Raw genomic sequence first — 16,408 nt, 5'->3', positions numbered from 1 at the left:
AGAGCCACGCGCATGATCAGAGGTCAGGAAAACTGACCTTATGATGACAGGCTGAGAGCCATGGGGCTCTTTAGCCTGGAAAAGCTCAGGCTCAGAGGTGATCTGATGGCCACCTATGAGTTTATCAGGGGTGACCACCAGTATCTGAGGGAACATTTGTTCACCAGAGTGCCCCAAGGGATGATGAGGTTGAACGGTTATAAACTACTGCAAGAATGTTTCAGGTTGGACATAAGGAAGAATTTCTTTACTGTCTGAGCCCCCAAGGTCTGGAACAGCCTGCCATTGGAGGTGGCTCAAGCACCTACATTGAACACCTTCAAGAGGAAATTGGATGCTTATCCTATGACACCAGCTGACTTCTTGCCCTTTAGGCGGGTGGCTGGACATGATGATCTTCCGAGGTCCCTTCCAGCCCTAATGTCTATGACGCATCTATAAAAAAGAGGAATAGAGATTATGAAAGGGTAAAATAATCCATCCAGAACTCTGTGGGTAAGGAATTAGCTAAGGGGTATATGTCTATGGGCTATTTGGCTTGAGGAGGTTATAAATAGAGTTCCTCAAGGACTAGTCTTTAGTTCAGTATTATTCTATATTTTCATTACTGGCCCTGGCACAACAAGTAGAAATTTGCTGATGACATTTAGTGATGACATGAAATTGGGAGGCATTGTCAATACAGAGGAGGAGCAAAATATTATCTCAAAACTATTCAGTGACTTTGAGAACAGATAGAATGAAAATGGAATGAAATTTAATATTGTAAATTGCAAGAACCTCCACTCAGGAACTGCAGGCTAGTATTTCTTCCAGCATTAAGAGGGGGACTTATTATCTAGAAATGACAGAGGAGGAGAAAGCCCTGGATGTATTAGTGATCACAGGATGACAATGTGGCACCAATGTGATAAGGCTCTGAAAAAAGGCAAATGAGGTCTTTGGATGTATCAGGCAAAGTCTTTCTGGTTGAGATAGTGAAGTATTATTCCAATATACAATACCCTGGTGAGACCTATTCTCAAACAGAATGTACAATTATGGTTGTCCATTTTTAGAAAGATTAATACAAGCTAGAACAGGAGCAGACTGAATGCTGTGATAATTAGGGGTGTGGAAAGCTTAAATAGGAAGCATGATTTACAAAAGAAGGTTGGAGTAACAGATTTAGTCTGGAGGAGAGAAGAATACATGAAGGGTTGTTATGAAGAGAATGATGACAGACGGTTCTCTGTGGCTGCAGGGAACAGGAGAAGGAGTAATGGTCTTAAATTACAAAAATGGAAATTTATATTTGATATTACGAAAAACCTTCTAATTATGAGGATGGTTAAATATTGGAAAATACCTAAAGAAGTTGTGGAATCTCTATCTTTTGAAGTTTTTAAGAGCAAGTTAGACAAAACTTTACCTAGAATGGTTGAGACAGGAATGACCTTGCCTTGAGTAGGGGGTTGGACTAGATAACTTCTTGAGGTCACTTAGCACTATTTTTCCTGGTTCTTTGATTTGTCATAACATGTTAGTATTTTCCATAGAAAAAATGCTATTTGGTGTGATCACTGTTGATAACTATCAGCTGTAGTAGCAACCCTGATCATGTCTATAGCCATACTTTTTTAATTTAATCAAGTATCACAAACTTCAGTATGTGGGGGGTAAGAATAGGAGAAATGCAGGGAATGTTTCTGGGAATGCTATGTGCTATGGACTCCATCTTGCAAGGCAACACAGAACCCAAGCCAGAGGCTTGCTCAGTTATTTGAATATACAGTCATTAAAGATCCCATGACACTTTTTATGAAAGCAAGAGTGTTAACCCCAGTGTCCTTGCCAAATGCTAACTTGGTTAATTACATTCTTTTTTCTTTAATTCTTCTTGCACTTTTAATTATAGTATTATTCAATTCCAGTACCACACTGTCACTGGCTGTGCCTTAACTATTTGCTAAGGAAAGAGCTATTTTTTCTTTAGGGCTGGCTACATTTCATAAGTGGATGAAATGGTTCATTATAGATGTGTTTTTATATAGGAGAGTGCATTTGCTATGTACAAAGTACTTAGGCATTCATAAATATTTACCTGTCTGTGTATCCACCTAAACTGAGGTTAAGTATTTATATTTTTGGGAGAGTACCATAGAGTCTATCAGGTTTAGTGGTGCGACATTAAAGTAAATAATGGAAAGCACATAAGTGTTAGAATTTGCTGTTAGGTTATTTGGTTATTTGTTTTTGTTTGCTTTTCTAAAGCAGGTATGTCAAACATGACCTGATGGATGGATCTGGCCCATGAAGCTGTATGATCCAACCCATGGGTTTTGGACTGACCCCACGTACCTCATGTGGTATGTGGAGCTGATCCTGCCTGTGGGCTGGACCTGGTGTTATGAGCATGTAAGCAGCATGGGACATGTGCTGCATGCAGCACTCCTGCCAGACTGGCCCTGCGTGTTGACTCTGGGGCCAGTCTGGGTCGAGTTCTGTTGGAGCTACTGAACATGACTGGTCCAGTAGGCTGCTGCATGCAGTGCGTGTCCTGTGCCAGATCCCTGTGCTACATGCAGCACACACAGCACTGGGTCTGGCCCTCATTCTGCCTGGAGTGTAAGCTCTGGAGTGGGGCTGACACATACTGCCTGCAGTGTAGGGGATGACGCAAGGATGGTGCTGCCATTGGCACCCCACTGGCCCTGTATGCTGGCTGTGGTATGGCCCAATTCAACACACACACCAGCCCAGAGACCCTCATACAACTCCCAGGACTACATGAATGTAACATCCCTGGTCTAAAGCAACTTCAAATACTGAGAGATTTTTAACAATTAATCTAAATTTGTAAAGAAGTTTAAAATCATAGCTCATAATGTCTGGAGGAGGAAGGTAGAACCACTCTGGAAGATCATCTAGATTTTAGAAAAAGAAGAAGGGATAGGACCTTTGACTTCCAGACTTCCTTTCCTAGCTTTCTCACTAGCAGTGTAATAATAATTTGTATTTACATAGCACTTTACAGGCATGTATTTCATTTGATTGTTTCAATAATAAATAAATATATTTATCCTAATTTTACAAGAGGAGAAACTGACACTCAAAGAGGTTAAATAACTTATCCACAGTCACAGTAGAAATCAGATCTCTAAGGGCCTTGTTACATGGTAATTTTGGGCAGCTTCTGGGGCTCTAAATATTTGGATTGTCCATACATTAACGCCTGAAATTAGTTTTAAGCACTCATTAGCTGGCTCAAAGTTATGCCACTCCAGGCCAGGATTATCTCTGATCTGTGTTACCCAGCTCATTTTACACTAAGGTGTGGCCACTATAAGCTACAGTGTGTATAATACCTCACCTACACTTCATCTGCCACTAGACCAGATTGGGACTACTGCCCCCTTGCCCCTTCCTGCCCTCACTTACTAGTGGCTGCCCGCATTGTCTGTCCCAGAGGACCAGGCAGGTAAGGGTTAACCTGTCTTCCTGGCTGCCACTAGAGCTGTGTGAAACTCCAGGTGCTGATTCGATCCAAAGGAGATTTGGCCTGATTTTGGCAGCTGAATCTCCAAATCCGAATTGAATCAGGAAACTAATAAAAAGGTCTGAATTGATTTGAAGCTCTCCAAATCAATATGGAAAAGATTTGTTTGATTTGGAGATTTTGGCCTACCTGCCACCACCTCTGCTGCAGCTCTCTGGGCTGAGCTCAGCCAGGAGACAAGCAGCCTGGGCTGAGCAGGCAGGTTAACTCTTCCCTGCTTGTACACCTGGGACAGATAGTCGTGACAGCCACAAGTAAGTAGGGCAGGGGGGCAGAGATGATCTCCAAGGGACTAGGGGGAGGCAGGGATCCTGGGCCCAGGGGGCAGGGGGCACCCAGAATGGGAGTGGGAGGGGATTTTTACCTTTTGGTCCTCCAGGCCCCTGTTGGCCTGAAGTGTGACTATTCCAAACTCAAGCTAGAATTAACATTGATCAACATTTGTGCAGCTCACAGAGTAAAGTGTAACAAGGTCCTAAGAACTGAAACTTGCTCCTAATCCTCTGTAATGCAGTGTGTAGCATAGTTATTTTAGAAAAGTACAAACTGGGTATAAACAGGTATTTTGATTTACTTCCAAGTGGCATAAATTTCTAAATGAGGTGCCACGCAGCTGAAAAGAACACTTGTGTCCAAGCAAAATAGCTTAGGACTGATTCCATGAAAAGACCTAGATGTTGCAATCCTTGACATTATAACACCTAACTTTTTGGGCTCCTTATACAATGTCTGGAAAGAGTAAGGCTCCTCAGAAGAGGCTTGACAAGAGGTAGCACAAGCAAGGGGGAGCTGCTTAGTCTAATTGGTAGGTTTAATTAATACTGAAGTGTGGAACATTGCCTTTCCCAGGAGTTTAGGAAGCTAAGTCTTGACAGCAGGGAAATACCTGTATAATAGTGGGATTCACAACGTACAATCTTTAGTAATGCCTTTTTTCCAAGATGTTGTCAAAGGAGGTGATGACAGAACTACTATGTCTAGGGGTAAGAAATACAACTTCAATACACTCCTCATCTGTTGAGTTCAAACCCACAACTTTTGTCTTTCAAAAGTCTCCTAATCATCTGGAAATAGGCTATTGTGGGTGGTAATACTCACAACTTCTACTGAAATTCTGCGTCTATAGAACTTAATTCAATATGCATTGGGCTGGTGAGAAAAAATGTGATATTGTAGTCCAATGGTTAGGGTGTTTGCTTGGGAGAATGATTGTGGTTCTGGCAGACTTTCGCTGGTGTCTTTCTTGATTTTGTTCTTTCCTTTCCAAGTGATTTTGGAGGGTAATTTGGGGTAATTCAGTCTTGCCAAAGTGTGTCTTGCATACAGCGTCTTAAGAGTCTGTTTTGACACTGTTCCTGTTTAACACATATATGGGATATTTAAGAGAGTGAGATGATTTGGACTGCACCTGCACTTCTCTTAGTATATGGATGCCATCAAGCTGTGTTTCATTTTTATTACATACAGATGGTGTTGTGGCTCTTCTTTCCCAGTACCTGGTTGTGATTTCAGCATGGATGAGAAAAAAAACTGTCTGACACTTAATCTGTATGAAACAAAGATGATGATTGTAGGTTGGGGAAGATCCTGTGCCTTGTGCATCCATTGTGCAGGAATGATTTTAGCCTATTATAAAGACTGAAGATGTTTGTCCACCTTTGTTAAAATGATTGTCACTGTAGGTATAGTTTTGAATTGACATCTGCTCTCGGACAGCAAGGTGACTTCCTTGACCAATGGGCCATTTTTGTATTGGCATCTGCTTAGATATTGTATGACACTTTTTCTCAGAGTTGGACCTTGTTATAATTCATGATTGTATGACTGGATTGTAAAAATGCTGACTTTATTTAGATGATACAGATGGCTTAAGTATTGAGAATTATGAAGTGATCTTAAATTCATCTTGTGTTTTTCATCCACTCTCTTGTCATCTACAGCTTCTTATTTTTTTTCTTTAATGGTAAGAGTAGCATTACAAATTATAGTGTATTTACTGCTAATAAGTTTTTGAACACGTTTATAGAACTGCATGAACAGTTTGTATGCAAGAAAACTCTTAATTTTTTTAATAGTTATCATTTCCTAGCCTTTCAAAAATCAATTAATATGACTCCTTATTATGGGCCCCAGTCAAAAGCCCATTGAAAACAGATTCATACTGATGTAGGGAGGTTTAGATCAAACCCTGGATAACCAGGGAAGTCATCTTCATACGGCTGCAAAGGGCCAAAGTATGCTTTAAATTCTACTACATTAGAAAGTCTCTAAATACATACTTAGAGCTAATGTAATTTCAACTATTATAGTTATAGTATGACTGCAATAAAGACTTAACAAAATTAAAACTAGAATGAGTACTGTAGTACTCACTGGTTCACTACTAAGGAATGAAATACAGGTACTTAGGGTAAGAATGCTCTTAGCATTCAAATCCTTCATATTAAATGTTCCTTGTTCATGAGTAATACTCAACTGAATTCTGAACATTCTTTAAAATGTATTTTCATTGAGAGATCAAATATTTAACTGGATTTTCAAAACTGGTTTGACATGGTGATTTCTAATGGTGTTTAGGAATTCTCAGGCTCTGTAGTAGGAGATTTCTACATAAGGTGCTTAAAGTGTAGAGGAGATGTTGCTTGTGTAGGTTCAACCTGTACGCTGGTTATTTCATTCTATGACTGGTTATTAGGAGAATTTCAGGTGAACTAAACTGCTAGGTGAAAAATTAGAAACATTAAAGTTTTCATAGATTGTAAGGCTGGAAGAGACCTCGGAAGATCTTTGGGTCCAGCCCCCTGCACCAAGCAGGAAAGATAACTGGGGATCAGATGACCCCAGCAAGGTAATGGTAAAGTCTCCTCTAAAAAAAATTTCTCATTAGGAAGGTAGTGAGGCACTTGAACAAGTTACCAGAGTGGTTGTGGAATCTCCATCTTTGGAGGTTTTTAGGACCATCTAGACAAAGACTTGGCAATGGCTGGGATGATATAGTTGGGGGTGGTCCTGCTTTGGGCAAGGGGTTGCACTAGATGACCTCCTGAGGCCCCTTCTACCCTAATATGCTATGATTCTCTGAAATTTGCATGTGTAAATATATGTGCTTGAGTCAGGGGCGATGCGTAGGGGGTGCATGCAGGTGCACGTGCACCCCCTATGTGTGGCGGGGCACCCCCTGCAAAAAGGCACTGCCGACACGGTCAGCAGTGCCTGCGGGTGGTCGCTTCTTGCCACCTTGCTGCTGGCACTGCTGGCAGCATCTGCAGGCAGTTCCTGATCGTCCCTAGCCGCTGCTGCCGGTAGTGCCTATGGGTGGTCGCCGACTTGTGGTCAGTGCTTGCCACCCTGCCCCCACTACTGACTGTGCTGGCAGCATCTGTGGGAGCTCTCCGCTCCTGCCACCACTGGCTCAGCCATGCCCCACCAGCCACTGGGGACATGCGCCGTTCATGACTGAAGTGCTCAGGGAAGCAAAACAATAAGATGACTTGAAATAGATCAAAAACTAGAATTTCTGTTCTGCAGGAAATTCTGGTATCTCTCTTCCAACAAAAAGTAAATGAAAAAACAAAACCTCTAATTATGCTTTGTTTTTTAAAATTAAATTTATTTATGTTAAAGACATGGAACAAATAATGTAACACTAGTATGACATAGATAAAGGCTGAACAAATCTTTCAAAAACACCTCAGTCCCAACAGCTTGGGGATACAAGAGGCCCATTAAGGAATGCACAGAAAGAGTTAAATAGGGGCTCAGAACAGAGCTCACCAGAAATTTTGTTGGAAACACACTACTTTGTTGAGCCTGAAATTTATTTTGAAATAACTCCAGTTTGACAAATGTTTGTCAAATCTAAGGCAAGGTTCCTGGGTCCAGAGATTGAGAAGAGACTTCCCTGGGACCAGAAACTTTTGTTTCTTGCATCAATTTTCTACACATGGTGCTTTCCAATTCATATTGGATATGGCTCTCTCTACTTCATAACTGAACCAGGAAGGACTTTTCATCAGTGATCTGCGTCCTTGATAGTGGAATCTTGTTTTGTCCATCTGATACATCCTCCTTAAAGAACTCTCCATTTCTGTTTTTATAAATCTATCCAAATATTTCTTAATCGGTTTCACTAATAATTTTCATCAGCTTTGAGAAATTAGCCTTTTTAAAGTACCAAATATGTTTTACTGTTTGGGATTGTCCTTTGTTTGCCCATAATAAATGTAGTTAGGATATGTTCACTGTTCTCTATGGCTTAGCAATTTCCAGTCCAGTGATTAATTCATCCTTATCCAGCATAATGAGAAACAGAAGTACTTCATGACATGTCTAACATTTTTTGTGTTAGAAAATTGCTTTCTATATTTTCCAGAAACTTTAATAATATTTTTATCTGGTTGAATGGAACCACCAGCAAACATCTCCAAGGTGGAAGTCCCACAGAATAATACAATTTTTCTTCCTGTATATTACAGTCAGATGCTTAAGAAGGAATTCACCCTGTCCTCTAGTTTGATCTATTGGTCTCAAGCCCAGCCAGAATCTTCCCCTTGGTTTTGTTAGTTAACAAACTGATCCACAGTTAATGCAACCAAGTCCTGAAGTTCTGAGATGATCAAAACTCCAAAAGAAGTAACAGTGTCTTTATTAAAGGGCATAACTGTCCTTTTACCCATTCTGTCTTTTTAAATCCTGTTATAACCAGAGATGATAAGATTTTAATCATGCTAATTGTCTCATCAGTTTTCAGAGGTGTCAATTATAACAAATGTCTTAATACTTCTTAGGGTGGCATTGCTGATTACCTTTAAACCATCATAAAGACACTTAAAATGGGAGCATTCATCCATTAAAATATGATAACCTGTGCTAAGTACCCTGTAAATGTCTTAAAGTTATGCCAGTTCAAGCTGGGGGTATCTTTGATCTGCTTTACCCAGGTCATTTCAGGGTATTGTTAGTCTGCTCCAGGGAAATAAAATGCTTTATTTTAATTTCTCCAGCATCCCAGGATGCATCATTACTTACATTTCACACTCCTTTTCTCCATGGGCAAACTTGCAACTCTTCTGGAATCTACTGCCCATGGGAATGGTGCTGGCTCTGGCCAACATCCCCTTCTGCCCCTAGGGCAGGGGTGGGCAAAATGGTGGATCCAGCTGGTAGCTGGACTCCATTTCCCAGCAGCCCCTGCCCACATGGCTAGGGCTGGTCTTGATGGAGACCCAAGCTGCAATTGTGCTGTGATAGCACAGGGCTGGGGTTGCCATGGAGACTGGTCCCCGCTACCCTGGTAGGGTGTGTGGCAGGAGAGGGCAGGAGGCTGTTCTGGAGCCCTGGGATCTGGCAGTGGGAGCAGCTTGGTCCAGGGCCTGCACATTTGATCTGCAGCCTGCACACTGTGGGCAGATACATGCAGGCAGCAGATCATAGCTCTGCCCTAGCTCCTTGCAGTGGTGACAGCCTGGTCTAGAACTGGGGCAGAGCTGCAATCTGCTGCCTGCGTGCCCCTACTCCAAGCATGCAGGCTGCAGATCATGGCTATGCCCTGGCCCCAGACCAAGCTGTCCCCACTGCAAGATCCCAGGCCTCCAGAGCAGCCCCCTGCCCTGCCCTACTTTGTACCCTGGTAGTGTGGCTAGGGCAGGTCTTCATAGCAACTCCAGCCTTGTGCTATCACAGTGCAGCTGTGGCTGGGGTCTCCCTGGAGACTGGCCCCAGCCATGTGGCAGGGGCTGCTGGGAAACTGAGTCCACTGCTGGCTGGATCCAGCCTGTGGGCATGACTTTGCCCACCCCTGCCAACTCTGAGGACTCAGATGCAGCTCACCAGTCTGCTGCGGATCAGTAACCTCCAACATGTGCCAAAATGTGGCTTGTGAAGGCATTTTGCATATATGTGTGCCTGGGGCAGGTGACAGGGAAGCTGCAAGGGGCCTAATCCTTGTTGTGGCAGTACAGCCCCAGTCCCTTCCCCTTCCCCACCATCTGCCCCAAAGCGTGGATGCATCTGCCACCAGCAATGAGCTAGGTCAGGGCTCTATGGATCCTGGTACTTGCAGCCTCCTCACCACCTGCTGCAAGCAGTCTGGGCTCTGTGATGGGTGGCAGGGCCTGCTCATTGCTCAGGCTGCATGTGGCAGGCAGCCAGAAGGCTGTAAGCAGCTGCATTTGGGTGCCCAGCTTGTTGCTGGTAGTGGTTTCACGTGTGCCTCAGGGCGGCTGACATAGAAGGGCAGGGCTGCATTGCCACAAGAAGGATTGGGTCTCTTGCAGCTTCCCTGACATTTGCCCCTGGCACACCAACATCTTACAAATTGAGGTTGCAGATGTTTTTGCCACTTTGCCCCAAAATATTGCCAACTCCTGCTCTAGCATCCCTGTGTACTTGATTGGCCATCTGTTGGGGCAAGGGGAGTGGTTAAAAAGCAAATTAACTGATAATGAGAACAGATAATTGGATTTTAGTGCTGGGCAACCATCTTCTTTCCCATCCACCCTGACCTCTCCATACTGCTGCCGGCCATTGCACCGTGGCTTAGTTTCCTCTCCCTCACAGTATTAATTTGAACTGAATCACTGTTCATTTGAAATGGCTCTGTCAGCATCCCCGTTACCCAACCCATGCAGTTAGCCTGCTGGGTCTCAGCTTTGACCCAGTGTGGCATGCATGCAGCCAGCCCTCTGGGTCTCAGGTCCATGCTAGTATAAGCATAATTGAACTCCTGCCCCCTTTCCCACCAAATGCCCTCCCCAACCCAATCCCAATTCAGTGAAACATGCAAAATTTTGGCCCAAGGCCTATATATTTTTTGGGTTTTGGGTTCCCCCCCACGCTTTTCTCTTTACTTTTTCCCCTTGCCATTCATTACAAACAATTTTTTTTTAAAGACTGTTTTCCTCCCATACACAACTCTGTCAGGCTCCTGCTCATTATAGTGAGGGAAGCCACATTGTCGTGTCTCTGTCTCTGAGCTACATGCTGCCCCCCTCCCCCACTTCTCTCACCCCAAAGAAGGAAATGAGTGCTGGCTTCTGTCCACACCCTTGCTCAGTAGTCCCTCCAGGCTAGGGACAGCAGTTGTACACGAACAAATTTAAGTGATGAGAAACTGGCTGTAACAAAACATAAGTTCAGTGCACATAAACCAGTTTCAAAATGCCTGAAACTTGTTTAAGATAAACTTGGTTCAGTGTAACATCAGACTTAACTGATCTGGGTCAAACCACTTTATGTAACTTCTGTCTCAGACTCCTTCCTGGTTTAAGTTAAACCAGAGTCCTCCGGCATCCCAGCATGATCTGCAGTCCTGGGCTGGGCTGTGCTCTCTGCTCCAGAAAGTAGGACTGGCCCCACCCTTCTGCTCTCTAGCCTGAGCAGGAGTAGGGATGTGCCCAGACACATCCTGGCATGGCCCAGTTAAGGCAAAGTGGGTAGGGAGGGGGTTATTTCTTCCCTCCTTCCCCTCCACACCACCCACTGCAGCCTGGGTCTCTCTGTGCAGGCAAGCTGGGGCTGGCAGATCCCAGCTGTGGTCCCCGGAGGCAGAAGGGACAGAGGTAGGCATTAACCTTCTATCTTAATGGGGCCATATCTCCCACCCCTGCCACTGCAGCAGCAATGGGATAGGGAGGGGCAGCAGCCTCTATCAGAGTGCCCAGGAGGGGGTTTATTCCCCTCTCCCTTTCCTGTCTGACTGGCAGGGACCACAGCCATCTTAGCATGGCCACATTAAGGCTAAGGGGGCAGGAAGGAGGTTAATTCCCCCCCGCCACTGGGGTACTGGAGCCAGGGTGGATCAGTCCCCCTCTACAGCTATTGCAGGGTGGGGAGGGGGACTCTGTGCAGTGCTGGATGGGGACTCTTCCCCATTCTCCCCTACCTGTGCCACTTCAGTGCAGGGATGGGGGCTCTGTGAGGTGCTGTCCAGCCTGATCCAGCCCAGCCTGGGCATGGGGAGTGGCTGTTGCTGAGCTGCAGCTTACTGAGAGCGGCCCAGCAGCCCAGGCCAGCCCCAGTCAGCCCTGGCTGAGGCATCTGTATGGCAGGGCCAGCCTAAGCCACAGGGGTGGGGCCCTCCTCAGTGGCTGCAGCTTGGTGACAGGGAAGCTGAGCCCTGTCAGTGAGAGAAGCCTGGCTTGGCATGCATGGGTAGTGCTGGCTGAGCAGCAGGCTACCAGGGCCAGCTTGGAGGCCTAGCAGAGGCTTGTGTGTCCCCAGTGAGCCCTTGTGGCAGGCACCTGCTGGGCCAGAAGAGTCAGATAAGTCCTTCTCTGAGACCAGGCAGCACTGCACAGCACCCCTCTCCCTGCCCTGCAGCAGTGGGGGACAGGGAGGAGGAGGATTGGAGAGAATCCCCCTCTGGGGCCAGGTATTGGAACTGTGTGCCTAGATTGCTCCTGGATGTCAGGGAGTTACTGTGGCAGGCAGAGCTCTCCCCCTCTTCCTTTTTCCCTGTCATGGGGGTTTGACTGTGCCCCTGTCTGGCTATGCTTCCTCTTCCTCCACCCTCTGAACCCTGCAGGCCAAGGTGGGGATTTAAACTCCTTCTCAGTCATACTCAGGCCTGCTGGGGCCTGGCCATACCCCTCATTCCCCCAGCTCAGCTTACCTGAGGAAGGTAAGGGAGGGCTGCTCTAGCACCCCCAGGCTTCTGGCTTCAGCTACTGCATGTGCCTGAAGTTCCAGAATGAAAAGTGGATGTCTGTCCACTTGCAAATCAGTTCAATCTCTGCAGGTTAGACTAATTTGAATGTCTGTCCCTATCTCTGGTGCCAAATTAGTTCTGCAGGTCTGAGATGGCATTAAACCTTAACCTGTGGCTACACTGAAAGTGTTCTAACTTTATGATGGCAAAGCATTTCACAAATACAAAATGTTTTAAAGATAACCTGTGACAGTCCCCTTATTTGTTATCCGGAGGAAAGAGAATTTATTTCTCCTATTGTCACAAATCATCTATGTTAATTTCTTCTCTTAGGTTTGGGGTTTTTGGAACTTGACTAACAAAAACCACAGCACTGACTCTTTGTATATTGGTCCAGGTTGGAGGACAGCTTTACCCAGAGGTTGCACAGGCCATAAAAATAAATAATACTATCTTTCATTTTTTTTCTCCTTGTTTCTTGCTACACTCTGGTTTTATTGTCTGAGGAGTTGGTGTGGGTCGCACAGTTGTTTTCTATGTTTAGTTATGCCAGAGGAAGTGATAATTAGTGATGAAGGGTTGATTATATAGTAGTGGAAGCACTGACTCAAACAGACATTACTCATTTCTAGAGTTCTAATTTTTAGGAGTTATTGAATTATTCAAAGAAAAGTACTCTTTAGTGGCATTATCTGAAATTCCTCAGACCATACTTTCAACATTTTTGTTTCTTTTGGCATAACGTGCTACACTTTAGAAAGAACAGAACAACAATAATAATATAGGTTATCACGAACATGGAACAGATCAGGTTAGCTGGTCTATCCTTGTAGCAGTGCAGGATTTTTACCTTATAACATATTTTCTCTCCACTTCCATAGTTCTCTCTCCACTCCCATTTTAAATCTTGCATATAGTTAGGCCTTCTGCTCTTTAAACTGTTTATGCTCTAACAATATCAAGTTTTAATTTTAAGTCCAGTGGCATGGTTAAATATTCACTAGAGACTAGGTTAAGATTAGCAAGGTTATTTTCCCTTTCAACTGAACTCATGTTTGAAGTGTAGTTTCAGTAATCCTGTTATTGGAAATGTTGCTATAGCATTAATTCAAAATTAGACATCAGGACCATATCCTGCCTTCAGTCTGCATACAAAATTCATACAGACTTCAGTCAGCATGCTTTGCACGTGGAACAATGGCAGGCTTTGCTCTTAGCTTTTAATTTTACAGTACAGGATAAGGGCAAATTCTCATGTCAGAGCAATGGTTTTCACCCTTTTTCATTTGCAGACCCCTAAAAAATTTCAAATGGAGGTGTGGACCCCTTTGAATTGTAAGCGTGGGCATTTATATACTTTTGATTGATCAGAATAACCTTTTATGGACCTCTTAGACATAATCTGTGGACCCCCAGAGGCCCACAGACTACAGGTTGAAAACCACTGCTTTACAGGCATCTTTGAGGAATAAATATATGATGATGCATGAATACACATCTATGAAAGTGATTTTCTATAAGCATTTACATTTTTTTTAACCTTTAAATCCTTCAACTTTATTCTGATTCTCTTTTTTCCTATTTTTTCCTTTGTTTCCTTAAGCTGTCTAATAACATTTTGGATATATACAACAGTGACCAGGGAATATCACCTGCTAATATGGGTCTTACAAATGCTTCCTGCCCAGCTATCCTACCAGTAAAAAGGGAAATCACAGGTAATATATTTCTGGGATCTTGGCATGTTTGTTGTAAAAGTTCAAGTAATCTTACAATAAGATACTCGTGAAATGTATTTTTTCTTTAATATTATGTTACTTAAGACTTACAGGGTATGTGCTATTCCATTTAAAAAGCTGAGCAAAGATCAAGGGAAATGTTTACACTGTGTTCTCTACTTTAGCAACTTAGAAACAATGTCTATCCTGTGACTTTTATGAACATCATGCTTCTAATGAACCTAATTATTTTAGGAAACCACGGATCCTTCCACATTTTGGCTCCTGATCAATAGTATAAATAAATTATCATCCATTAAATTTGTTCCAGGGTAGAACAAATGGCTCTTTTAAAAGCTTACAATAAGTCTATTCAAGGTAAATCTATATTAATGGATTAACAACTTTAAAAGTTACATTCAATTAATCCAAAGAATGCTAACAACCATGTACAGTTTATTAGTGTCACTCAAAGGAAACAGTGAGTTTGTTCAATGTGAGTATCTTAAAATCTGATTTACTCTTGCATTATGGGATATACAAATCCTGATTCACATTAGTTTATTGTAAGGACTTTTTTCTGTGATGTAAAGTTCAGTAAATTGGAGAAAAGTACTAAATGCAATGTACTTTTTCAGTATTTCTAAATGTTTTAAATAAAAATGCATGATAAATACATCTTTAGAAACCTGCCAGACACTTGAAAATGTATTACTGGTTGAATGTAGATGTAGTGGCATTGTCTTTTTGTGGGAATTGATAAAAAATGCTAAAGGCATAGCCTAAAAACCTTGTCTTAATGAAAAGGGGCATTGTAACAGGAAACCAGTATTGTAACTTCAACCCAAGGACTTATTTAATAAATGTTCCTTTCTGTCAGAAGCAGATACACGAGCAATGGCAAAGGAGAGACAAAAAAAGGATAACCACAACCTCAGTGAGTATATGCTCTTCAATATTATTATGTTGTGTAGAGAGAGTACAGGAAGAGAACTTGCCAGCTATCAGCTCTTTGCTGTTGTCCAAGATTAAGAGAAGAGATGCATATCTGTAGGTAAAATGAAAAAGCACTCAGTCTACAAACACAGAGAAACATATTTGTTTTCTTTCTCGAGATGAAACTGTTACTTTGAAAGTGTACTGTTTTTTTCACTTGCAGAACACCTCCCACATGTAGAATTAATTAATTAAAATAACACCTGTTTCTTTAGACTATTGAATAATCTTTGGTGCAGACATAAGTTATATTTATTGCACAACAGGCCCCCTGAAAGCACTCTACAGTCATGCCTGGACACATGTTCATGGCTGCAAAGTGCTATAAAGGGGCTGATCACATGACAAATTAACACTTATCTAATGAGGGATCAGATGAAGGCACTCCAAAGTGGAGCACCATGTCTGTTCCCTAGGGTCAGTCTGTCAGTGCAACCAGGGCTAGGCTGATGCAGCCCAGCCCCATCCCTGTTGTGGTCTGCAGGGAGGGAGGAGGGGGAGGGGAAACTGTGGGCTAGGGTTTGCCCAGCATGAGCTGGAGTGTGGGGGGTGTGGACTGGAGCCCCACAACCTTTGGACCCACTCCTTCAGTTCAGGCCAGGCAAACCCCAGCCTCAAACTGTCTTCTTCCTCCCTCCCCCTGCAGACAGCACTAGAGCTGGTAGGGGGTGTGGGGCTGCATGAGCCCTGCCCCAATCATGGGACAAGTAGACAGGCTCAAACTCTAGCCCCCTGACCTAACAGGCAAACATCTGTTGAGTTGACGGGGAGGTGGAGGGTCACTCTAACCCATGGCACTTTGACTAAGGCATTCCCATTCTCTTCATAATTTAGTATGCTAATTATGATTTGTCAGAAGCTTTCAAAGAAACATTTTGGTAAATATATCAACCCTGGTAGGATGCCAGGGATCCCAGAACTTCTACAGCTTGTGACTCTGGGGGAATCTTGCTATGCAAACTGCTTGAGTAATAAAGATTCCACAGCTTCCATGGTATGCGACTCCAGGCAGCTTCACCATGTTAACTCTTTTGCATTTGAGGACATTAGGGCTTCCTGAAGACTTTATGCTTGGGGTTCCAAGACTTTTCAGCTCCTTCATCCATTACAGAAAATGCCCTGACTCCAGGGATTTTCCAGACTGCTTCTGACTCTACAAGATACCCTCATGTAAGCAGACTTCCTAGACTGATCTTGAATCCACAGGAAGTGATATAAGGCAAGCTTGAGAGCCATGTCTACCAGCTGCTCCATTTTATTTCAGAAAATGTTTTGGGGAGCATGGTCTTTGCAATATCATGTTTTGCTTTTAATAAGCTTACATTGTTCTGTGGGGATGATGTAGTCAAACTGCTGCCCTTTGCATTCAGAGTGGAAGCTGGTGAGGCTTGTGATGGTTTCATAGTTTCATAGTTCGTAGGGTCGGAAGAGACCTGAGCAGATCATCAAGTCTGACCCCCTGCCATGGCAGGAAAGAGTACTGGGGTCAAACAACCCCAGCAAGGTGTA

At 43.5% G+C, this 16,408-nt stretch overlaps 1 protein-coding gene across 2 annotated transcripts in view; it reads left to right on the top strand.

Annotated features, from left to right (window-relative positions):
- TFEC (transcription factor EC) overlaps positions 1 to 16,408 on the top strand; it is an 88,198-nt gene that overhangs the window by 52,573 nt on the left and 19,217 nt on the right. For both annotated transcript variants that reach the window (XM_019543408.1, XM_019543409.1), the window contains 2 exons: positions 13,789 to 13,903; positions 14,784 to 14,840. In XM_019543408.1, the coding sequence (XP_019398953.1) occupies positions 13,789 to 13,903; positions 14,784 to 14,840 (172 nt within the window). The remainder of the gene's footprint in view (positions 1 to 13,788; positions 13,904 to 14,783; positions 14,841 to 16,408) is intronic.

Source organism: Crocodylus porosus, unplaced genomic scaffold, assembly GCF_001723895.1.
Source record: "Crocodylus porosus isolate Cpor-Errol unplaced genomic scaffold, CroPor_comp1, whole genome shotgun sequence".
NCBI lineage: Eukaryota > Metazoa > Chordata > Crocodylia > Crocodylidae > Crocodylus > Crocodylus porosus.
This window is presented reverse-complemented; position numbering and strand designations above follow the sequence as displayed.